Here is a 25,988-nt window from a genome sequence, read left to right as displayed (position 1 = left end):
TTTGTCCAATCTATATGTAGATTAAAATCACCCATGATAACTGCAGCACCTTTTTTACATGCATCTCTAATTTCCTGTTTAATACCATCTTCTACTTTACCACTACTGTTTGGAGGCCTATAGATATCTTCCACTAAAGTTTTCTGCCTCTTGTTGCTTTTTAGCACTGCCCAGGCTGATTCTACACCTAGATTTTCTGAGCCAATATCCTATCTCATTACTGCACTGGTTTCATTCTTAACTAACGATGCCACCCCACCTCCTTTTGCTTTTTGCCTGTCTGTCCTGAATGGAGTACCCTAAGATATTCAGTTCCCAGCCTTGGTCGCCCTGCAGACAAGTCTCCATAGTCGCAATCGTGTCGTACCTATTTACATCATTTGCACTGCTAATTTGTCTACCATATTGCGAATGCTCCATGCATTCAGATTAAGTGCCTTTAGTATTGTCTTTTTAACATTTTTACACATTTTTGAATTATGACCCTATTTGTTGCTAGCTCTTGTTTCCTCTGTCTTTCGCTTTTGTTTTCTAAATTTCTGTCTTTCATCCCTATCTTTGTTTCCCTCTCTTGTGTCTCCCCACTCAGGTTCCCATCCCCCGACACTCTAGTTTAAACCTCCCCCACAGAAGTAGCAAATACCCCTGCGAGGATATTGGTTCTGCTCCTGCTGGAGTGCAACCCATCCAGCTTGTACAGGTCCCATCTTCCCCAGAATCAGTCCCAATGCCTCAGGAATCTAAATTCCTCCCTCCTGCACCCTCTCTTCAGTCATGATTTCATCCGGTCTATTCTCCTATTGCTAATCTCACTAGCACGTGGCACTGGGAGTAATCCTGAGATTATTACCTTTGAGGTCCTGCTTTTTAATTTTTTCCTGGCTCCCTATATTCTACTTTCAGGACCTCATCGCTCTTTTTACCTATGTCGTTGGTACTGATATGGACCACAACTTGGGCAGTTCACCCTCCCTGTTCAGAATGTTCTGCAGCAGCTCATTGACATCCTTGACCCTGGCACCAGGGAGGCAACATGCCATCCTGGAGTCATGTCTATGGCCATAGAAACATCTAACTGTTCCCCTTACAATAGAATCCCCTATTGCTCTCCCATGCTTTTTTCTCCCCTACCGACCCCAGCTCCCCATGCAGCTTAGCCACTCGTGGTGCCACAAACTTGGCTCTTCGTGCATTCCCCTGAGAAACCAACTCCCCCAGCAGTATCCAAAATGGGAAATCTGTTAGAGAGGGAGATGGGCCCAGGAAACTCCTGTACTATCTGTCTAGTGCTTTTATTCTGTCTGGCAGTCACCCATTCCCTTTCTGCCTGTGCACCATATCACTGTACATGCTATCCATGAAGATCTCATAATTGCAGATGCTCCACAGTGACTCCAGCCACAGCTCCAGCTCCAAAATGCAGATTTCAAGTAGCTGCAGCTGGAGACACTTCCTGCACATGTGGTGGCCCTGGACACTGGTAGTGTCCCTGACTTCCCACATTGCACAGGAGGAGCATTCCACTTGGCGGAGCTGCCCTGCCGTGTCTTACCCTTAAATTACTCCCTTTACTTTTACTTCCTCTAGCTTAGAGAATATAAAGGACAGAAGAAATACTCACCAGTTCCTACTTACCAATGCTGCCGCTCTTCTTACTGAGGAAAGGTAGAAAATGAATGGATCCCTCCTTCCCTCTTCAGAAAACTCCCTCTCTCACCAAACTCCTACTTAAGCACTCTAATGGAGCCCAAAACAGCACTCCAGTGCAGACAAAAACAGCACTGTAGATGCAGTAACTAATTAACTAGCTGCAGCTGCAAACAGAGTCTGTATAACACATGTTTTAAAGCTGGACTAAAACTCACGCTCTCTCAACCTAAACAGCAGCTTTTAGTTGGTTGCTAAATTAAAGAAAGATTAAGCTTTAGATAGAAATTAACCCTTAAAAGTCCCTGTCTCATCAAACTCCTGCTGAAGCACTCTAATGCACTCAAGGCAGCACTCCAGTGCAGACAAGGCCAGTCTGCAATGTCAAGGTCAGTCACTCTCACCTCACCTCCTCTTTCACTATTTCTTGGACAGCATCTTGCTCCTTGGTAGACAGTTGCAAAGTACTCATTTAGTACTTCAGTCAATTAATTATTTTTACTTTGGAATGTTCCCTGTCCTTTTCCATTGCCAATTTAAACCTTATAATACTATGATCATATTCTTCATTTACAAATCCTTAGCTAATTCCTTCATTCCCTGTTCTCATAACCCTGTATGTACCCTCTGTCCTCAATGTGTGTCACCCTCTTTCCCTTCGCAATTCAGTTGAACAACCGTTGATGTATACCTTCTCAAAGTCTTTCTTGAAATCCTTGTTGAGAGAGCCCTTAACCTCTCCTCCAATCAGAAACATGCAATTTAAAAACTCACATTTTAAAAATAGGTGTCAATGACTTTTCAAAAAGTGTTTATTTTTACCTTTTTTTGTATATACATGTTTTAGTAACATACAAAATACATGTTTTTATCAACTGAAACTAATGGAAAAGGGGAAGTTAGAATAGCGGTTACATTACTTGGCTAGTAATCCAGTGAACTGTATTAATGATTTAGAGATATAGCAATTGAATATTTTAATTTCAGTGAATTGATTCCAGAGGTGCAGGGCTTGTTTTATAAGGAGAGATTGAGCAGTTTAGGTTGATACTTGCTGGAGTTTAGAAGAATGAGAGGAGATCTAATTGAGGTATATAAGATGCTAAAGGGAATAGACAAAGTAGACGTGGAGCAGATGTTTCCCCCTGTGGGGCATTCTAGAACGAGAGGCCATAGTTTTAGGCAAAGGGGTGGTAGACTTAAATCAGAGATGAGGAAGAATTACTTTTCTCAAAGGGTCGTGAATCTGTGGAATTCATTGCCTCAGAGTACAGAGGATGCCGGGACGCTGAATAAATTTAAGGAGATAGACAGATTTTTAATTAGTAACGGGTTGAAAGGTTATGGGGAGAGGGCAGGAAATTGGAGTTGAGGCCAAAATTAGATCAGCCATGATTGTATTGAATGGCAGGGCAGACTCGAGGGGCTCAATTGCCTTCTCCTGCTCCTTGTTCTTATGTTAATTAAATAGGATCAGAAATGGCGACCATGAAATTATTGGATTGCTGTAAAAACCCATCTGGTTCACTGATGTCCTTACCCAGTCTGAACAAATGGCATTGTAGTTGACTCTTGACTATCCTCAAATGGCTCAGCTCAGTATTACCAAAATAGGTAAAAAGGGGCAATTCTGGATGGGCAATAAATGCTGATGTTGGCAGTAACGCCCACATACCAGGAATGAATAAAAAAATGATTAGTCCTTAAATGGGAACAATTCAAAGGCCACAAGTATACAAGATTTTTTATAAAAGCTGTGTAATATATAACTCATTCACAATTTAGAACACATGCAAGCCATGACGTTTATCTGATACTTTACTTTCCTAGGCCAGAGGGCAGAAGCACCAATCAAACATTCATTACTGGGGTGAGCTGCAGCAAGGGATGCTGGGATAAAAGCCCACTCCGCCCAGTGCTGTTCAGGTTTCCATAATTCTGCATTAAGCTCCGTCGCTTCAAGCTGTCTAGAACGATTGAGTTGTTTGATGCCAAACTCACTCGGGTCCTGGAAAAGAAGTTCAAATTAAGACAGATCATTTCTGTAGCTTTTAACTTGAGGAATATAATAGAATCATAGAGGCCTAGCTTGTTTGTTCCAGCACTTTGAAAGAGTTATCTAATTAGTCCTACTCCCATGTTCTTCCCACATGCTCCTGAAAGCTTTTCCTTCTCAAGTATTTATCCAATTCCCTTTGGAAAGTTATAAGAACAAAGAACAAAGAAAAGGACAGCACAGGAACAGGCCCTTCGGCCCTCCAAGCCTGCGCCGATCATATCGCCTGTCAAACTAAAACATTTTGCACTTCCGGGTTCCGTATCCCTCTATTCCCATCCTAATCATGTATTTGTCAAGCTGCCTCTTAAACACCACTATCATACCTGCTTCCACCACCTCCTCTGGCAGCAAATTCCAGACACTCACTACCCTCTGCGTAAAAAACTTGCCCCGCACATCTCCTCTAAAGTTTTCTCCTCTCACCTTAAATCTATGTCCCCTAGTAATTGACTCTTCCACCCTGGGAAATGCTTCTGACTATCTACTCTGTCCATGCCACTCATAATTTTGTAAACTTCTATCAAGTCGCCCCTCAATCTCCGTCGCTCTAGTGAGAACAATCCGAGTTTCTCCAACCTCTCCTCATAGCTGATAATCTCCAGACCAGGCAGCACCCTGGTAAACCTCCTCTGCACCCTCTCCAAGGCCTCCATATCCTTCTGGTAATGTGGCGACCAGAATTGCACACAATATTCCAAGTGTGGCCTAACCAATGTTCTATACAGCTGCAGCATGACTTCCCAGCTTTTACACTCAATACCCCTGCCAATGAAGGCAAGCATGCCAAATGCCTTCCTGACTACCTTATCCACCTGCGTTGCCACTTTCAGTGACCTGTGGACCTGTACACCCAGATCCCTCTGCCCGTTGATGCACTTAAGGGTTCTGCCATTTACTGTATAAGTCCTACCTGTATTAGACCTTCCAAAATGCATTACCTCGCATTTGTCTGGATTAAACTCCATCTACCATTTCTCCGCCCAAGTCTCCAACCGATCTATATCCCGTTGTATCCTTCAACAATCCTCTTCACTATCTGCAACTCCTCCAACCTTAGTGTCATCTGAAAACTTAGTTACATTTTCCTCCAAATCATTTACGTAAACTACAAACAGTAAAGGTCCCAGCACTGATCCCTGCGGAACACCACTAGTCACAGCTCTCCAGTGAGAAAAGCACCCTTCCACTGCTACCCTCTGTCTTCTATGACCAAGCCAATTCTGTATCCAGCTTGCCAGCTCTCCTCTGATCCCGTGTGACTTTACCTTCTGTACCAGTCAACCATGAGGGACCTTGTCAAAGGCCTTACTGAAATCCATGTAGATAACATCCACTACCCTTCCATCGTCGATCATCTTTGTTACATCCTCGAAAAACTTGATCAAGTTAGTGAGATACGACCTCCCCTTCACAAAACCATGCTGCCTCTCACTAATACGCCGATTTGCTTCCAAATGGCAGTAAATCCTGTCATGAAGAATCTTCTAATAATTTCCCTACCACTGACGTAAGGCTCACCGGCCTATAATTTCCTGGATTATTCCTGCTACCCTTCTTAAACAATGGAACAACATTGGCCATTCTCCATGCCTCTGGGACCTCACTCATAGCCAGTGAGGATACAAAGTTTTCTGTCAAGGCCCCAGTCAATCTCCTCCCTTGCCTACTTCAGTACTCTGGGGTAGATCCCATCTGGCCCTGGGGACTTATCCACATTAATATTCTTCAAGACGCCTAACACCTCCTCTTTTTTGATCTCAACATGATCCAGGCTATCTACACACTCTTCCCTAGACAAACTGACCGCTAAGTCCTTCTCTTTGGTGAATACTGATGAGAAGTACTCATTTAGTATCTCTCCCATTTCTTCTGGCTCCACACACGGATTCCCACCTCTGTCCCTGATGATTGAATCTACTTCCGTTATCCTTTCAGTCAGTACATTCCAGGAATAAAAAGCTGATCTCAGTAATGGTGGCCATGTAACTACTGGATTGTTGGAAAAACCCATTTTGTTCATTAATGTGCTTTTGGGAAGAAAATCTGCTGTCCATTCCTGGTTTTAACTATGTGCAATTCCAGACTCTCAGCAATGAGGCTTACTCTTGACTACCCTCTGACATGGCCTAGCAAGAACATATACACACATTGCATCTGTTTCAGCTAAACAAAATAAGTGACAGTCGTTCACTGACTCATTCCTCAGGGCAACTCCTTGACCAATCAGAGTCAAGCTGCCTGGTTTAAATTGCAGATGATGCTTGGCAGTAAACTGTCAATCACTATCACTTAGTGCATTCTCCATGCAATATTTCGACCAATCAGAGTCTCTTTGGGAGGGGAATGCATCAGGTCTGCCCCCTGTCTGGCCAATTGTATTCTATTTGTGTGAAGCCTTCCTGTGCCTCTTGCTGAGGAGGTTGTCGGGATTGGTTCTACGCGGGCCAGGCATCAGGGTGGTCCTCTCGGCTTACGCTAATGATGTGCTCCTCATCCTCATGGACCCGGCTGACCTGCGGAGGATGTGCGAGTGCCAGGAGATCTACTCTGCCATGTCCTCTGCCAGGATCAACTGGCACAAATGTTCTGGACTCCTGGTCGGTCCGTGGCAGATGGATCCCCTACCCGAGGAGCTCAGGACTTTCACCTGGAGTAGGACCAGCCTCCTCTACCTGGGAGTCCATCTCTGCCCTGCTAAGGAATCCAAGCCGGCGAACTGGCAGGAACCGGAGACCAAAGTCACCACTCGCCTGCGGTGCAGGACAGGACTGCTCCGAGTGCTGTCTTACCGGGGTCAAGTTCTGGTCTTAAACCAGCTGATTGCCGCCATATTGTGGTACCGGCTGGTCACTTTGACCCCCCCCCCGGACTTTGTCACAAAAATCCAGAGAATGCCCGTCGACTTCTCCTGGGACAAAAGGCTGCACTGGGTCGCTGCTGAGGTTCTGAGTCTTCCGCTTAGGGAGGGTGGTCAGGTGCTGGTGTTCCTACGCACACAGGTGGTGACTTTCCACCTTCAGGCCCTGCAGCGATACCTTTACGTTGAGGCCCCTCCAAGATGGTGTGCCCTGGTGACGTATTTCTTTCGCCAGGTGCATGGCCTGAATTATGATGTGCAGCTCCTGTTTATAGACCTGAGGGGCCTTCGTGGCTCCTTGCAGGCGTTGCCCGTCTTTTACCAGGACCTGATTAAAGTCCGGAACATGGTCGCCTTGCGATGCAGCTCTCCCCCGTCAGGAGTAGCGGCTATCGTCAGAAAGTCGCTGCTCAGGAATCCACATCTCCGTCCTTTTCAGTGGCTGATGGCGAGGAGGGCTGTGACTGCCGGGGTGATGTGCTGTGTGGCGGAGCAGTGGGCTGGATGATTCCCCAGGAGTTAGCGCATTGCGTGTCTGTGGATGTCTAGATCGTGGCCAAGACCTAAAGATGGTCGTGCTCGGCCCCGACGTCATTCTGGGCCTGGAGGTGGTACACGTGTGCAATGGTCTTCCATCTGAGTGTACCCCTATTCGGACAGAATTCCACATTGGCCCCAAGCCCTGAACACTCCGTCAGGAGCCAGTGCCCCACAACCTGAGTCACCTCATGGAAATGCCCTCCATGTCTTTTAGCACGGCGCAGAGGGTTTTCCTGTATGGATTGCTGCTGTACACCCTTCACTTCCTCGCCCTCTCCTGCCACCTGGACACGCCCTGGTGGCAGAGGTCCCCAGTGGGGGGCCCTTTCCATCGGGGACCTGGGGTGGAGGGTGTTGCATGCGGCTGTCCCATACAACCATAGGATGTGTCGGTTCACAGACTCCCAAGATGCCTGCATTTTTTGCGGTCTTGTGGAGTCTGTGGATCATGTGCATGTAAGTTGTTGTAGGCTGTACCCACTTTTTAGTTGCTTGAAAAACCTTTTGCTTCTGTTCTGTTTGTTCCACCCTCCTGATCTATGGGCACCCGGTGCAGAGGGGGGCAGGGAGGGAGGAGGACCTCATCATGAACCTGCTCCAGGGCCTGGCCAAGTTGGCCATTAGCAGGTCCAGGCAGTGGATGATCGAGGAGATCATCCAACCCAACTGTTTGCCCCTTTTCTGTGGCTATGTTTGTGTCCCTGGAGAGCGAGCACGTGGTGTCTGCCGGCACTGTCGAGGCCTTCCATGCTCGGTGGGCACCACGAGGACTGGGGTGCCTTATTGACCCTCTTAATCACATTTTGGTTTAATGTTGGCAAGTTTCCTTTCAATTTTGTCTTTGCCTTTGCAATTTCCCTTTAAGGGGCTGCTTTTTAATTTGTCCCCAATTTTGCTAATTTAGTTTATTTGGTTGACTCAAAAGAGTTACATCTTCTCAACCTTCCTAACCCTGCCTTGGTGCTCCTCGACATCCACCGCGGAGGTGGAGGCAGCCAGCTGACTGCTCCGCCCTGTCTGTGATGACCTTGGTGGGCGTCCTCTGGAGGGCTGAAACCTTAAGGGCCCTGGCCTGCTTTCAGGGTCCTGCTCAGTGGGAGTGACACCCTCCTCAAGCTGCGGAGCAGGAGCTGCTCAGGTCACAGGAAGAAAGAATTTGGATGGGCCTGTCACTCCCAGAGTCACTTGGGTGGATGGCCCCGGAGCATTCACCTGCTGATCCTCCTCCCTATGGGTGCCCAAGGTCCCCTGGCTGACTCCTTGAGGAGAAGGGGTAGCTGGAGAAATATTGGGCTGCCCAGCACTCCTCCCACTTACACACTGTTGGAGGCCAACTATGGCATCAGCAATGGAGTATTTTTTTGTTGAAGCATTTTATTTATGTTAATCAGTAAAGATAGAAAGCAAAAACCAATATCTTAACAAGCAAGTGAACTTGTATCAAAGGACAGGTTTTAAAAACAGCATGTTTGACTCCAGCATACAGTAATAAAATAGAATCAAAATGCCTTGGAGACAGGCACACGAAAAAAAAATAAGGAGATTCTTTTGATTTTAAATTCCATCAGCTGCCACGGTGGGATTTGAACTCATGTCACCAGAGCACAGGGTTCCTGAATTACTAACCCAGTGACATTGCCACTGTAGCAGTGAAGGAGCAACATCCTGGACCAAGGTCTTCATGGCAGGCGCCATCACCTCAGCCTGAAGGTGGAGTAACTCCTCCATTTTGCCTTACAATCAGAAGTGCAGCGGACGTCCCTTCCTGATGTTCCCGAGCTTGCCCTTTGCAGCTCCAGCAACTGTGATATGACCGTCATCTGACTCGGACTCAGCAACGTTCTGGCCTCCAGCGGTCCTCCAAGAGCTGAGGTCCTGGGAATTCCCTGCCTCCACCTGCTGTGGATCAGACAGTGCAATGTGCCCCCCCCACCAGATTGTGATCCTGAGGCTATTCTTAAACTAGGTCCCACTGAGGTATGTGTTTCTGCTCTGGGGAGGGTGTGAGCGCTGTGATGGGACTTCAGGGAAGGTTTCAGTGGATTCCTCTTCTGAGCTTCCCTTGGGGCTTGACTGGAGGCTCTGGGTCATGGACTCTCTTGGCTATTTGGCAGATGTGCCTGCAAAAGCAAGGGTTGATAATTAGTGCATGGCAGTGGCTTATAAAACAGACACATCACTCACAGCATGGTTGGCTGATGGATGTTGCACTGCTGGATCCTCACTTGGTAGATTGCCGCCAATCTCACTGTCAGCATAGGACCGGTCCAGATAATCAACGGCCAGCTGGATGGCTCTGTTTTCAAAGTCCGTGCGGACATTGATTTCAGGCATTCCTCCACCAGTCTGCGACCTCTCCCTGTTGTTGTGTGCCAGCTTGTCCTGCATGAAGAGAGATGGAGAGAGTGTAAGCAGGATGCCTGCCAGGCCAGATGATAAGTATGCCTGGCATGTGTAGGTGGTGAGTGGTCCCATGGACGGGCTGAGGACAATGAAGGTGAGTGTGAGAGAGTGAATGGTGGTGTCCCTTGAACTGGCAGTGAGTGAGATCCCTGTGGATGTGTGATGGGTTTGTGAGTGTGAGAGTTGGGAGTGATGAGAAGAGTGACTTACCCTGGCGGAACGGAGATCATTCATCCTCTTTCAGCACCGAGTGGCTGTCCTCTTTTACAGGGCATTGTCGCTGACCACCACTGCCACTGCCTCCCAAGCCGGATTAGTGAAGTTACTGCCCATCCTGAGGCCAGAGCGGGGGTAGAGGACATCTACCGATGCCGAGCGTCCAATGCGACTAAAAAGCACTTGAGGGACACATCAATGAACCTGGGGGGTGTGTTTTTGCCTTTGCAGCAGCCACGGCTGGAAGAACTGAGGTGTGTCATTATGGCTGAACTTTAAACATGGTGCCCGGCCTGCTGAAGCAGCGAGGTGATGGCATGGTGGATGAATGAGAGCCCGATCACCATGGAAACGACTTGTTTCCCGGAATGCATAATTAATGCAGCGGGTTTGGGACGATATGGCGTGAGAAGCCGCCATTGCGGCTGGCAGGTAAAACGTCATTTTACCCAACCGCTACCGCACTTGGTGCAAATATGGGATGATTCCGCCTGTTTTTTCTTTGATTTGGAAGTCTGACCTTTTCTTTGTGGGGATATATTTGTTCTGAACCCTCTCTATGTCCTCCTTAAACACATCCCACTGCTCTGATACTGATTTATCTTCAAGTAGCTCTTTCCAGTTCACTTTTACCAAATCATATCTCAGCTTAGCAAAATTGACTTTTCCCCAATTTAAAATTTCTACTTTTGGTCTATCTTTATACTTTTCCATGACGACTCTATATTGAACTGAATTATGATTACTTCCACTGTTCCCACTGATACCCTTTCAACTGCTCAGATTCATCTTGACAAAAGTCATCTGGAACTACCCTTCTCTTGTTGGGCTTGCTGAGTATTGGCTAAAAAAAAGTTCTCCTGAATGTATTTTTAAGAATTCTGTGCCCTCTATATTTTTACACTGATTTTACCCCAGTTAATATTAAGGTAGCTCAAATCCCCTACTAATACAGCCCTATTGCTTCTGCACTAATTTGCTGACATTTTTATATTTTATATCTCTGACTGTTTGTGGGCTTATAGTATATATCCAGCAGTGCGATTGCTCCTTTTTGTTCCTCAGTTCAACCCATTTGGTTTCATTCGATGGTCTTTCTATCATATCATCCCTCATCATAGCCGTGATTGTTTCTTTAACTAATATTGCTTTTCATCCTTTTATCTCCCTCTCTATCCTGCCTGAAAATCTTGAGAGTTGAGCTGCCATTCCTGCTTCTCTTTAAGTCATCTTTCAGTCCTAGCTATGATATCATATTCTCAAGTATCTATCTTGCCCCACTTCATTCCCTAGAACTAGATCCAGTACTGTTTCTTCCCCATTCAGCAGGAACACACTGATCAAGAAAGTCTCCTGTACACAGAGAGGGGGAATTTCTTCCCTTCTTTATCTTTGCACTGCTTTTCCCCAGTCTATATTGGATAATTGAATCCCCAATATCATTTCAGTAAAGTTCCTGTATCTCTGTAATGGACTTATACATTTGTTCCTTTATCTCCTTACCATTATTAATAAGAAAGACAGACTTGATTATGTAACACCTTTCTCACAACCTCAGGGAGTCCCAAAGTGATTTACAGCCAATGAAGTACTTTTATAATATACTCACAGTTGCAATGTCAGAAACATGGCAGCCAATTTGCACACAGCAAGCTCCCACAAACACCAATGTGATAATGACCACAGAATCTGTTTTTAATGACGTTGTCCATCAGTGATGTCTCTCACCCCAGCGAGAACCTTCCAACCCTCATCCCAGTGGCATCCCTTCTAACCCTGACCCCAGTGGGACTCCTCTGTCCTTGACTCCTTGAACACTCACCGTGGTGAATCGATACCACTATCTCCAGTAATGCTATGGTTCTCCAGCGTCTCCAGATGGGTGTTTTCCTCATGACTTGTCTGTGATAATGCAGTATTGTGGGAGTGCTGAAGAAGGCCAAGGTTGCGCTCCAAGTTTCTCATCAGTTGAGCTTTCATTCCTTGATGCACAGCCCAGAGCTCCTGGCTGGCTGTGTTTCTGGTGCCTTCATTCTTCAGGTTTTGGAGCGTCTCTGGTCCAGAGTCAGCACCTGTTGCATCACAGTAATCAAATATACTGCTCACCAGGAGGTCTGGCTCACTGCACCCACTTAGATGCTCCTCTTTCTCCAGATGCCTGTACGCCAGCTGTGACATTGACCGGTATCTGTGAAGCTGTGTGTGGGGCTCTTTCCCACAACAGGGCTTGGATTGCCCCAAACTTCTATTACTTACTTCTAACCAGCTGGCTACCTGCTGCTCACCAAACTCACTGTTTTCAGTTTGCTGTTCCTGCAGCAGAATCTTGGTTAAAACCCAGCTCTCGTTGGACAGCACAGCTGGCACACCTTCACTACCAGCATCATCGGCACAGCCAAAGCCAGGCATGGTTGTAGAAAACTGGCTGCACTGAGTGAAATCGGTATCATCATTGAGGTAAAGTGAGCTGCAGGCATCATCCTCATCCAGCTCTCTCTGGTACAGGGTCTGGTCATCATCAGTAAATGTCGCACTCTGTCCCCCATCAGCCTCTGGTTGGCTGACTGCTCCACCTTCTGACTGGCAGGCTTGCACTTGAGACATTAGTTGTGCTCTGGGTAGATGAGATTGGTTCAGGAGCCTCTCCACATCCCCAGGGTTCTGTGCCTGTTTGGGAGCTTGATCTTGCCAAGTTTGAGGCACAGGACTATCCCCATATTCATGGCTCACCTCATGCTTTGTCACATTGACACATTCCTCTCTCTCCTGCTGTTGGTGAGATTCCCCTGCAGCTTGAGTGCAACTATGTATGTGGCTTGAAACGTGATCATTTGTGGGTGAGACAGGTGTTTGGCTTTCACTTGGGTCATCATGGGTTTGACAGTCAGTGGGGATATGGTGACACGTGTTAGCCTGGTTTTGGTGCTCTGCCCTAACAGCATGGCTCTGTGGCTGGTCCTTAGAATCTGCCTCACTTGACCTGAGATTGTGAGCAGTATTGAGTTGGAACCTGTCTTTAGCACTCTCCTTCACTGAGACAGCACAACCTGCCCTGGTGGGGGAGTCTAGGGACCGTAACCTCCTCCCCACCCTCTGACACCCCTCAATCCTCAGGCTATTGTTTTGAGCACGATGCTGTTTGACTGAGGACATCTCAGAGAAAGGATTGTTTATTCTCTTCTTGTAGAAATGTGGGGTTGGGTTGCTGCTCCTGCACAGCTGCATGTTCGGTTCCTCAGGCAGCATTTGTTCTCCCTCACTCCTTCTGGGCTTGGCCATTTCCTTCACTCTCAGGCCACTTCTCGTCTTTGGCAGACCCTCGTTCGTTTGCTGTGAGCCCCTACGCTTCAGCCTTTTCTTCTCCCTATTGGACCATGTTCTCCTCTGCTGCTGTAGTCCAGCCAGTGCCTTTTGGGAGCTGCCTTTAGAGTGATGCCTCTGCTTGCTGATCAGCTGTTCCATTGAGCTAGTGCTGTGATAGGGGGCAGTCTTCTCCCTGCCCAGTTTCTTCATCAGCAGAGTGTGTCTGACCAGGTTTTCCACAGTGAGACCAGGATTGATGCGTTTGATGAGTTGGTGTTCCACGTCCCGGGGAATGTTCCCCAGGCTGCTCTCATCACGAACAGGCCATTCTTCTGGGGGGAACTGGCCTGAGAATGTCCCATACATTCTCTTGGGGCACTCCTTCCTTGTGTTGCGCCGGAATAGGCTGAGGCCAAGCTTTCGGATGGGATTTTCTTTCTCTTTGGCCCTGCTTAGCTCAGTCCGCTGGGGCCTAACTGATGTAGAGGTGGCCCTGTGTTGAACTGATGGCTTGTGCTCCCTGCAGTTCCCCTGGCCTGGGCTCCCCGTGGAGAGCCGCTGCTCTGGCTGCTGTTTCTCCACCTCTTGCTGGCTGAAGCAGCAACAGGACCTGCAGTGAGGGGTTTCATCAGGAAGGACCTTCTCCTCCTTCACTGGCTCCTCACAACTCTCCACGCTCACCAGGTATGTCACAGGAGCAGGCGAGGTGGCGCACTCCTCATACAGCATCCATGGGTGACTCTGCTTCCCCTTGTTACCAGTAATGAAATAGGTGTATGGAGTGACAATGAAGTAGCCTTCTCCAGTGTGATAAATCTTCCTGTCTTGAATTAGCGAGCCCAGGGCATTGTGCAGAATTTCCTGAGAAGGTGTAGCTATACCTACAATATTAAAACCATCAATTAGGAAGACAGGAAGAGGACAGGCCAGGGGTTTGGGTCGAGGTGAGTTGGGGAAGGGAGGGGTGGAGGGGGCAAGGGAGAGTCAGGGGAGGGGTGGGGGTGGAGGGGTGAGGAAGGATGGAAGTGGAAGGTTTGAGGGAAGGGCAGGGTGTGTGGGGAGGTGAGAGAGGGGCTGGGATGGGGAGCGAGGGAGGGGCTGGGGTGGGGAGGTGAAGTGAGGTGAAGGAGGGCTGAGGTGGGGTGGGGAGGTGAGGGAAGGGCTGGGGTGGGGAGGTGAGGTGAGGGAGGGGCATGTGTGGGGAGGGAAGGAGGGGCTGGGATGGGGAGGTGAGGGAAAGGTGCAGGTTGCAGTGTGATGGTGAAGAAGGGGCGAGGGATGGGAATAGGGTGAGGGAAAGATACAGGCAGGGGCTTGGTGGTGAGGGAGGTGAAAGGGTGGGGCATGAGGGAGGGGGCCAAGGGAGGTGTGGGGGTGCCAAGAATAGACAGGTGTTGAGGGAGGGGTGGGGCTGGGGGGACCTGGGAGAGGCAGGGTTGGGGGGAGTGGGATGAGTGAAAGAGAGTTGGAGGGAAAGGGAGGGATGGGAGCCAGGGGGCAGGGCAAGGTGAGGGTGGGGTGGCTTGGAGGCATGAGAGAAGCAGGGATGGGGTTGTGAGAGAGGCAGTATGAGTGAGGGGCTTGGGTGGGGTGCAAGGGAAAGGCAGGGTGGGGGTTGAGAGAGAGATAGTAGTGGCGAGCGAGGGAGAGGCAGGGATTAGTTGGGGGAAAGGGAGAGGTGGGGGAATGAGCAAGGTGGTTGGAGCGAGGGAGAGGCATGAACGGGGGGAGAGGGAGTGGTGGGGAATGCTGGAGATGCGGGTAGAAGAATTGTTGAGAGCCAGGCAAAGGGGAAATCGACTGTGAGGAGCGGGGCAGGATTTGAAGGGGAGAGGGACATGAAGGGGTAGCCCCCATAACCCCCACCCCAGAGTGGGCTGAGGAAGAGCAAACAGCGGATACATTGAGGCATGTGGTGCAAAGCCTTTAATGTAATGAACGTGGTGTTTAAGTGACCCAATTAACTCATGGTTTGGTTGCAGTAGTTGAAGATTAAAGTGATCTTTAAGGTCTCGCTATCTTGATTCTAAGCTATGCAACTCAGAACTGTACCTGAGTGGTCTGATGGAACAGTTGCAAAGCTGAGAAATTACTTTAAAGCTGTGCAAACCCTGAGTTAACTTACACATTACTGATCACAAATCTGAGAGACAAAGAGCTCAAGACCGAGGATCAGAAGCCTGGGCTGACCTGGTGCTTAGAATTAAGGGACTTTCTGAATCTGAGGCCTATCTGGTGGTTGGGGTCCTGAGCCTGGCTGATCATCAGATGTCCAGTGCCAGGCTGGCAGAGTTTGAGCCTGTTTATTGGTTCAGGGTTCCCAGAAGTTTTAGTAGGCATGTGTTCATCCACAAAAAAGCAGCAGGACTTCAGACAGAGTCCTGTGGGAATGTGGATGTTCGTCAGGAGCTCACCATTTCTCCCTTCTAGTCTTCCTCTCTCTCCTCTGGAGTTGAAGTGTCCTATGTGCAGCTGAGCGGGAGAGATAACATAGCAGAAAACAACGCTGCTGACTGCAGGTTGAGAAGGCAGTTGGAGGGAGGCAAATAGGCAGGAGGCAGTCCTGGATCTTCAGCCTCCCCTTGCTTCTTATTTCCATGAAAAACAATAGGGAAAATGGAGCAGGTATTGGGAAGGAGAGGCAGAGATCCAGCTCCAAACATTGATTTGAAGGGCTTGGAGTAGAATAGCTGAGGTATGTGGACGCCTGCTGGGGAACAGCTACTGATGTAATTCAAGATATGTCTGAGAATAGTTACCTGGATAGCACTTGTCCAAATATTCCATCAGGGCTTCCTGGGTCACAATTTTATGACTCACATTCATCTCGGAAATAACACAGCAAAGCACTTCGGCCAGGGAAACAAACTGGGATTGCGCAATGGGCGTCATTGGTATTGGGGACACATCACCTACAACACAACACATAATGTAAATATTCCATAAGGAAATAAAAACAAAATACTACAGATGCTGGAGATTGCAAAAAAAAATAAAGTGTGGAAATACAGCAGGTCTGGCAGCATTTGTGGAGAGAGAAACAGAGTTAACATTTTGAGTCAATTTTTTTTTTAACAGTCACAAAATTTTAATGGCACAAAAGGAGGCCATTCAGCCCATCGTGTCTGCACTGGTTCTCCAAAAGTGCATCATGACCTAGTGCCATTGCCTTCCCCTGCACATTGTTTCTATTCAAATAATCATCCAATGCCCTCTTGAATGCCTCGATTGAACTTGCCTCCACCACACTTCCAGGCAGTGCCTTCCAGACTCAAACCACTCGCTGTGTGAAAAAGTCTTGTCTCATGTCGCATTTGCTTCTTTTGCAAATCACTTTAAATCTGTGCCCTCTCATTCTTGATCCTTTTATGAGTGGGAACAGCTTCTCCCTATCTACTCTGTCCAGCCCCTGCGTGATTTTGAGCAGCTCTATCAAATCTCCTCTTAGCCTTCTTCTCTCCAAGGAGAACAGTCCCAACCTCTCCAATCTATCTTCGTAACTGAAGTTTCACATCTCTGGAACCATTCTTGTAAACCTCTTCTGTGCTCTCTCCAATGTGTTCACATCTTTCCTATAATGTGGCACTCAGAACTGTACACAATTCTCCAGCTGAGGTCTAACGAGTGTCTTATATAAATTCAGCACAACTTCCTTGCTCTTGTACTCTTTGCCTCTATTAATAAAGACCAGTATACTATATGCTTTATTAACTGCTCTCTCCACCTGTCCTGCCACCTTCAGTGATCTATGCACATTTATACCCAGGTCTTTCTGCTTCTACACCCCCTTCAAAATTTCACCCTTTATTTTATATTGTCTCTCTATATTCTTCCTACCAAAATGCATCACCTCACACTTCTCCACATTGAACTTCATCTACCACCTATCTGCCCACTCCACAAACTTGTCAATGTCCTTTTGAAGTACTACACTGTCCTCCTCGCAGTTTACAATACTCCCAATCTTCGTATCATCTGCAAGCTTTGAAACTGATGTGAACATGACTCCTCTTTGGGACTGTTTGAGCTCCCCGTATCCCTTGATTTCCTGAGAGACCAAAAATCTGTACTAGCCTTAAATGTTTTCAATGATGGGGCATCTGCAACTCTCTGAGGTAAAGAATCTCAAGATTCACAATCTTTTGAGTGAGGTAATTTCTCCTCATCTCAGTCCTAAACGATCGGTCCCTTATCCTGAGGCTATACCCCCGTGTTTTAGATTCCCCGACCAATGGAAACAATCTCTCAGCATCCACCCTATCAAACCCCTTCAGAATCTTCTACTTTTCAATGAGATCACCTCATTCTTTTAAACCACAGAGAAATAAGCCCTGTTTACTCAGCCCCTCATCATAGGCCAAGCCCCTCATTCCAGGGACCAATTTATTGATCCTTCCCTGTACCGCCTCCAATGCAAGCATATCCTTTCCTAAATGTGGAGACCAAGAGACCAGGGGCAGAACATTGAGCTCAGCAGGCAGGCGTGCGCCAACCCAGCTGAGTGTAAAATGATGTTCGATGATGTCAGGCGGCTGTCCCAATGTCATCGGATAGTCCCTTGATATTTCATTCGGCGGGTGCACGCTGAAGTGGCCTATTAAGGCCATAAAAAAGGTGATTAATTTCGAATTTATGTTGCCTGTCCAACCTTATGGTTGACGGGCAAGTGAAAACGCCAAGCGGCCTTTGCAATTTTTAGGAAACCTCATCCACGGGCAGGATGATGTTTCCTAAAGCAAATAAAAATCAAATAAAAATTTTACACTTGAATTAAGAATATGTCCCTGCTCAGGTGATAGAGTCACATGAGGAGACATGTCTTATGACATTCTTATTCTCTTCATCTCCCTGAGGTAGCTCCGTGCCTCAGGGTGATTGAAGCGCTCTTACACGCGCATGCACTAAGTTCATGCTAGGCCCGCTCTCCCTCCTCCCCCCCCTCTACAGGCAGCGCTATGAGCGGTGCTGCTCATGTTCCACCCTGGGCGGGCCTTAACTGGCCTGCCTGCGTAAAATCACGGTGCAGTACCGATCGCGCGCGGCAGTCGACTTCCCAACTGTCCCTGCCGAGCATCCCCGCCATTGGCAAAATTCTGCCCCAAAACTGCATACACTACTCCAGATTCGGGCTCACCAAAATCCTGTCCAACTGTAAGAAGACTTGCTTATTCTTGTACTCCAATCCCCTTGCAATAAAGACCAACATGCCATATACTTTCCAAATTGCTTACTGCACCTGCGTGCTAACTTTTTACATTTCTTGTATGAGCACGCTCAAGTTTCTCTAAACCTCAAGTTACACGTTTCACACTTTTTTAAAACTATTCTGCTTTCTAGTCTTACGACCAAAGTGAATCACCTCAGACTTCCCTATATTGTGCTCCATCTGCCATCTTGTTGCCACTCACTTAACCTGTCTGGACCTTTTTGCAGTCTCTCTGTGTCCTCCCCACAGGTTACCTTTCCACCTACCTTTGCATTGTCAGCAAACTTCGATACATTACTCTCTGTCTCTTCATATAAGTCAGGAATATAGTTTGTAAATAGCTGAGGCCCCAGCACTGATCCTTGCAGCAGTCCACTATTTATTGCCTGCCAACTTGACTTCACCTGATATAGACCCACTTTCATTTTCCATCAGAGAGTGAATGGGCAGGGATCACCTCTGGTGATTTCTCCTGACCTCATCCTACTGTTCTAATCACTGCATCAGGGCAACATGTTGAACTTTACACAACATATTCTGCCTGGCTTGTTTATCTTGGAATGTGCTCCAGGTTGTGAGACTATCTTTTTTAAAATTCATTCACGGGATTTGGTCTTTGCTGGCTAGGCCAGCATTTATTGGCTATCCCTAATTGCCCTTGGATAGGTGGTGGTGAGCCGCCTTCTTGAACAGCTGCAGTCCATGTGGTGTAGGTACACCCACAATGCTGTTAGGGAGGGAGTTCCAGGATTTTGACCCAGCAACAGTGAAGGAACAGGGATATATTTCCAAGTCAGGATGGTGAGTGGCTTGGAGGGAAACTTCCAGGGGTAGTGTTCCCATCTATCTGCTGCCCTTGTCCTTCTAGATGGTAGTGGTCGTGGGTTTCAAAGGTGCTGCCTAAGGACCCTTGGTGAATTCCTGCAGTGCATCTTGTACATGGTACACACTGCTGTTACTGTGCATTGGTGGTAGAGGGGGTGAATATTTGTGGAAGTGGTGCCAATTAAGGGGGCTACTTTGTCCTGGATGGTGTCAAGTTTCTTGAGTGTTGCTGGAACTGCACTAATCCAGGCAAGTGGGGAGTATTCCATCACACTCCTAACTTGTGCCTTGTAGATGGTGGACAGGCTTTGGGGAGTCAGGAGGTGAGTTACTCGTTACAGGATTCCTAGCCTCTGACCTACTCTTGTAGCCACAGTATTTATATGGCTAGTCCAGTTTAGTTTCTGGTCAATGGTAATCACCAGGATGTTGACAGTGAGGCATTCAGTTATGGGAATGCCATTGAATGTCAAGGCGCAATGGTTAGATTCTCTGTTGTTGGAGATGGCCAATGCCTGGCATTTGTGCGGCGCGAATGTTACTTGCCACTTGTCAGCCGAAGCCTGGATATTGTCCAGGTCTTGCTGCATTTGGACATGGACTGCTTCAGTACCTGAGGAGTTGCAAATCGTACTGAACATGGTGCAATCATCAGCGAACATCCCCACTTCTGACCTTATGATGGATGGAGGACCATTGATGAAGCAGCTGAAGATGGTTGGGCCGAGGACACTACCTTGAGGAACTCTTGCAGTGAAGTCCTGGGACTGAGATGGCTGACCTCCAACAACCACAACCATCTTCCTTTGTACTAGATATGACTCCAACCAGTGGAGAGTTTTCCCTTTGATTCCCATTGACTCCAGTTTTGCTAGGGCTCCTTGAAGCCACACTCGGTCAAATGCTTCCTTGATGTTAAGGGCATTCACTCTCGCCTCACCTGGGGAGTTCAGCTCTTTTGTCCATGTTTGAACCAAGGTTGTCATGAGGTCAGGAGCTGAGTGGCCCTGGCGGAATCAAACTGGGCGTCAGTGAGCAGTTTATTGCCAAGCAAGTGCCTCTTGATAGCACTGTTGATGACCTTTTCCATCATTTTATTGATGATCGAGAGTAAACTGATGGGGCGGTAATTGGCCAGGTTGGATTCGTCATGCTTTATGTGTACAGGATATACCTGGGCAATTTTCCACATTGCCAGGTAGATGGCCAGTGTTGTAGCTGTCCTGGAACAGCGAGGTTAGGGGTGCAGCGAGTTCTGGAGCACAAGTCTTCAGTACTATTGCCGGAATATTGTTAAGGCCCAGAACCGTTGCAGTATCCAGTGCCTTCAGCCGTTTCTTAATATCACATGGAGTGAATCGAATTGGCTGAAGGCTGGCATCTGTGATGCTGGATGGATCATCCACTCGGCACTTCTGGCTGAAGATTGTAGCAAATGTTTCAGCCTTATCTTTGGCACTGATGTGCTGAGCTCCCCCATCATTGAGAATGGGGATATTTGTGGAGCCTCCTCCTTCTGTTAGTTATTTAATTGTCCACCACCATTCATGACTGGATGTAGCAGGACTGTAGGGCTTAGATCTAATCCGTTGGCTGTGGGATTGCTTAGCCCTGTATATCACTTGTTGCTTATGCTGTTTGGCACGCAAGTAGTCCTGTGTTGTAGCCTCATTCCTACAGACACTGTCATGGACAGATGCATTTGTGGCAGGCAGGTTGGTGAGGATGAGGTGAAGTATGTTTTTCCCTCTTGTTGGTTCCCTCACCACCTGCCGCAGACCTAGTCTAGCAGATATGCCCTTTAGGACTAGGCCAGCTCGGTCAGTAGTGATGCTACCAAGCCACTGTAGATGATGAACATTGAAGTTCCCCACCCAGAGTACATTTTGTGCACTTGGCACCCTCATTGCTTCCTCCAAATGTTGTTCAACATGGAGGAGTACTGCTTCATCAGCTGAGGGAGGACCCGGTTACTGGTAATCAACAGGTGGTTTCCTAACCCATGTTTGGCCTGATGCCGTGAGACTTCAAGGGCCCAGGAGTTGATGTTGAGGACTCCCAGGGCAACTGAATCCCAACTGTATATCACTGTGCCACCACTTCTGGTGGATCTGTTCTGCTGGTGGGACAGAGCATGCCCAGGGCTGGTGATTGTGATGCCTGGGACATTATCTGTAAGGTATGATTCTGTGAGTATGACTCTGTCAAGCTACTGCTTGACTAGTCTGTGAGACAGCTCTCCCAATTTTGGCACTAGCCTCAGGAGGACATTGCAAGGTTGACAGGGCTGAAATTGCTGTTGACGTTTCCAGTGCCTCGATTGATGCTGGGCGATCCACCCGGTTTCATTCTTCATTGATACAACTGAGTGGCTTGCTAGGCCATTTCAGAGGGCATCTAAGAGCCAACCACATTGCTGTGGGTCTGGAATCATATGTATGCCAGACCCCAGGTAAGAACGGCAGATTTCCTTCCCTAAAGGACGTTAGTAAACCAGATGGGTTTTTACAACAATCGACAATGATTTAATTAGACTTTTAATTCCAGATACTTATTGAATTCAAATTCCACCATCTGCCATGGTGGGTTTCGATGCTAAGCCTCTGGTTTACTAGACCACTACACCATCGCCACTGCCTGAGCGAGAACATAGCAGCAATGACGGGCAGAGGAAGGGTTAACCGAAAGAAAGGAACCAGAGGTTTGGAACGTGAGGCTACAGCATATAAACTGTCCTTTTTCGATAATGCTGGTGAAGGAAAGCCAAAAGTCAGGCTTATGAGTTATCCTTGACATCAAGGCAGCATTTAACCAAGTATGGTATCAAGGAGCCCTAGCAAAATTGAAGTTGGTGGGCATTTGGGGGAAACTCTATGATGGCTGGAGTCATATCGAGAATGAATGTGATGTTGGAGGTCAATCATCTCATTTCAGGACATTACTGCAGGAGTTCCTTAGCGTGGTGTCCGAGGCTCAACCATCTTCAGTTGCTTCATCAAAGATCTTCCCTCCATCATAAAGTCAGAAGTGGGGATGTTCGCTGGTGATGATGATTGGGCAGTGTTCACCATTCAAAACCCCTGAGACACAGAAGTAGCTTGTGTCCATATGCAGCAAGACCTGGATAACCTTCAGGATTGGGCTGATAGTGCCATGCAATGACCATCTCAATCAAGAGAGAATCTAACCCTTGCCCCTTGACATTCAATGGCATTACCATTACTGAATCCCCAGGATCACCATCCTGGGGATTACCATTGACCACCTTACTCTTGTACTCAATGCCCCTAATAATAAAGCCTGAGATACTATATGCTTTATTAACTCTCTCTCAACATGCCCTGCCATCTTCAATGACCTATGTACGTATACACCAAAGTCCCTCTGTTCCTGCACCTCTTTCAGAGTTTCTCCCTTTATTTTAGACTCTCACCATATCTTTCCTGCCAAGACAAATCACCTTACACTTCTCTGCATTGAACTTCACTTGTCACTTGTCTGCCCAATCCACCAACATGACCTATGTCCTTTTGAAGTTCAAGACTATCCACATCACAGTTGACAACATTTCCAATCTTCACATTATCTGCAAATTTTGAAATCATGCCCTGCACACCACAAATAGGTTATTAATATATATCAGGAAGAGCAAGGGTCCCAACACTGACCCATGGGGAACTCCACTAGAAACCTTCCTCCAATCTAAAAAACAACCGTTTATCACTACTTTGTTTCCTGTCACTCAGCTAATTTCTTATCCAAATGCCTACTTTCCCTTTTATTCCATGACCTAGAATTTTGCTCACAAGTCTGTTGTGTGGCACTGTATCAAATGCCTTTTGAAAATCCATATACACCAGCATTTCCTTTATCAACCTTCTCTGTTGCCCCCTCAAAATACTCCAACAAGTTAGTTAAACATGATTTTCCCTTGATGAATCCATGCTAGGCTTTCCTTAATTGTCCTGCAGTTGTCTAAATGACTCTTGATTTCAACCCGTACCACAGTTTCCAGGAGTTTCCCTACCACTGAGGTCAAACTGACTGGCCTGCAGTTGCCAGCTTTATCCTTGCACCCGTTTTTGAACAAGGGTGTAAAATTTGCAGTTCTCCAGTCCTCAGACACAGGGGAGGTGCCAAAGGAAGACTGGAAGATTATCACTAGTGCCTTGGTAATTTCCACTCTCACTTCCCTCAATGTCCTTGGATGCATCTCATCCAGTCATAGGTACATAGAAACTAGGAGCAGGAGTAGGCCATTCGGCCCTTCGCGCCTGCTTTACCATTCATTATGATCATGGCTGATCATCCAACTCAATAGCCTGCTCCCGCTTTCTCCCCATATCCTTGATCCCTTTCGCCCCCAAGAGCTATATCTAACTCCTTCTTGAAAACATACAATGTTTTGGCCTCAACTACTTTCTGTGGTAGCGATTTCCACAGGCTCACCACTCTCTGGGTGAAGAAATTTCTCTTCATCTCAGTCCTAAATGGTCTACCCCGTATCTGCAGACCCCTGGTTCTGGACTCTCCCACCATCGGGAACATCCTTCCTGCATCTACCCTGTTAGAATTTTATATGTTTCTATGAGATCACCCCTCATTCTTCTGAACTCTAGTGAATATAATCCTAACTGACTCAATCTCTCCTCATACGTCAGTCCCGCCATCCCAGGAATCAGTCGGGTAAACCTTTGCTGCACTCCCTCTATAGCAAGTATATCCTTGCTCAGATAAGAAGACCAAAACTGCACACAATATTCCAGGTGTGGTCTCACCAAGGCCCTGTATAATTGCAGCAAGGCATCCCTGCTTGTGTACTCGAGTCCTCTGGCTATGAAGGCCAACATACCATTTGCCGCCTTTACCGCCTGCTGCACCTGCATGCTTACCTTCAGCGACTGGTGTATAAGGACACCCAGGTCTCGTTGTACATTCCCCTCTCTCAATTTATAGCCATTCAGATAATAATCTGCCTTCCTGGTTTTGCTACCAAAATGGATAATCTCACATTATACTGCATCTGCCATGCATCTGCCCACTCACTCAGCTTGTCCAAATCACATTGAAGTATCTCTGCATCCTCCTCACATCTCACCCTCCATCCAGCTTTGTGTCACCTGCAAATTTGGAGATATTACATTTAGTTCCCTCATCTAAATCATTAATATATATTGTGAATAGCTGGGGTCCCAGCACTGTTCCCTGCGGTACCCCACTAGTCACTGCCTGCCATTTGGAAAAAGACCCCTTTATTCCTACTCTTTGCTTCCTGTCTGCCAACCATTTTTTTTATCCATCTCAATGTGCTTTAATTTTACACGCTAATCTCTTATGTGGGACTTTGTTGGAAGCCTTCTGAAAGTCCAAATAAACCACATCCACTGGCTCCCCCTCATCAACTCTACCAGTTACATCCTCGAAAAATTCCAGTAGATTACTCAAGCATGATTTCCCTTTCATAAATCCATGCTGATTCTGTCCGATTCTGCTACTGTTTTCCAAGTGCTCAGCTATTAATTCTTTTATAATGGACTCTAGAGTTTTTCCCACTACCGACGTCGGGCTGACTGGTCAAGAATTCCGTGTTTTCTCTCTACCTCCCTTTTTAAATAGTGGGGTTACATTAGTTACCCTCCAGTCTGTAGGATCTGTTCCAGAATCTATAGGATCTCGGAAGATGACCACCAATGCATCCACTATTTCTAGGGCCACTTCCTTAAGTACTCTGGGATGTAGGTTATCAGGCCCTGGGGATTTATTGGCCTTCAATCCCATCAATTTCCCCAACACCATTTCCCTACTAATACTGATTTCTTTAAGTTCCTCCCTCTCATGAAACCCTGTGTTCTCCAACATTTCTGGTATGTTATTTGTGTCATCCTTTGTGAAGACAGAACCAAAGTATGTATTTAGCTGATCAGCCATTTCTTCAGTCCTGGTACCTTATCTATTTTAAGTAAAAATAGCCTTTCCAACACCTCCTTCCTCTCGATTGTAAATTCTTCTTGTGTACTAGTTACCTCCTCTCTCACTTTGGCCTGGGGAGCAAGTTCTTTCTTTGTAAAGACAGATGCAAAGCGCTTGTTCAACCCCTCTGCTATTTCTCCAGCCTCCCATGCAAGTCTCCTTTTTTGTACCTAATCAACACTTCTCTTTCTTTTACCACCCTTTTATTAATGAAATGCTTATAGAAGACCTTGGGATTCCATTTTATGTTCACTGTCAGTCTCTTTTCATGCTCTCTCCTTGCTTTTCTTCTTAGTTTCTTCACTTCCCTCTGGTCCTTCTATATTCAGCCTGATTCTCCATTGTATTTTCTACCTGACATCAGTTGTGTGTGTACTTCTTTTTCATCTTTACCTCTATGTCTCTCATCATCCAGGGCACTCTGGATTTATTTGTCCTATCTTTCCCCTTCAAAGGAAAAACCTTGACATTGCCTGCAATACTTTTTCTTTGAATGTGGCCCATTGTTCAGCCACCATCTTTTCTGCCAACATTTGATTCCAACTCACTCTACTCAGATCGAAGTTGACTTTCCCCCAATTAATTATCCCTCCTCTGGATTGTTCTCTGTCCTTTTCCACGATTAACCTAGACCTTATGATACAATGGTCACTGTTTTCTGGAGGCTCTCCCACTGATATTTGATACACTTGGGCCAACTCATTCCCCAGAACCAGGTCCAAAAGTGCATGTCCTCTCAATGGACTGGAAACATACTGCTGTAGAAAATCATCTTGAACACATTCCAGGAACTCTTGCCCCTCTTGTCCTTTTGTACTATTCCTATCCCAGTTTACACTTGGATAATTGAAATCCCCCATTATGAATACTCTATAATTCTTGCACCTCTCCATAATTCTTTTCAAATTAGTTTCTCCACATCTCTTCTGCAAGTTGGTGGTCTATATACTACACCCAATCAA

General features: G+C 47.0%; 1 protein-coding gene across 1 annotated transcript in view; it reads right to left on the bottom strand.

The window, feature by feature from the left end:
• Window positions 1–3,035: 3,035 nt before the first annotated feature.
• Window positions 3,036–25,988, bottom strand: part of stox1 (storkhead box 1) — a 260,248-nt gene continuing 237,295 nt past the window's right edge. The window contains exons 2-4 of the mRNA XM_041209965.1: window positions 15,785–15,937; window positions 11,545–13,906; window positions 3,036–3,655 (exon numbers count right to left, since the gene is read on the bottom strand). Of these exons, the coding sequence (XP_041065899.1) occupies window positions 3,499–3,655; window positions 11,545–13,906; window positions 15,785–15,937 (2,672 nt within the window). The 3' untranslated portion in view covers window positions 3,036–3,498. The remainder of the gene's footprint in view (window positions 3,656–11,544; window positions 13,907–15,784; window positions 15,938–25,988) is intronic.

This window comes from Carcharodon carcharias, chromosome 17 (genome assembly GCF_017639515.1).
Source record: "Carcharodon carcharias isolate sCarCar2 chromosome 17, sCarCar2.pri, whole genome shotgun sequence".
Lineage (NCBI taxonomy): Eukaryota > Metazoa > Chordata > Chondrichthyes > Lamniformes > Lamnidae > Carcharodon > Carcharodon carcharias.
This window is presented reverse-complemented; position numbering and strand designations above follow the sequence as displayed.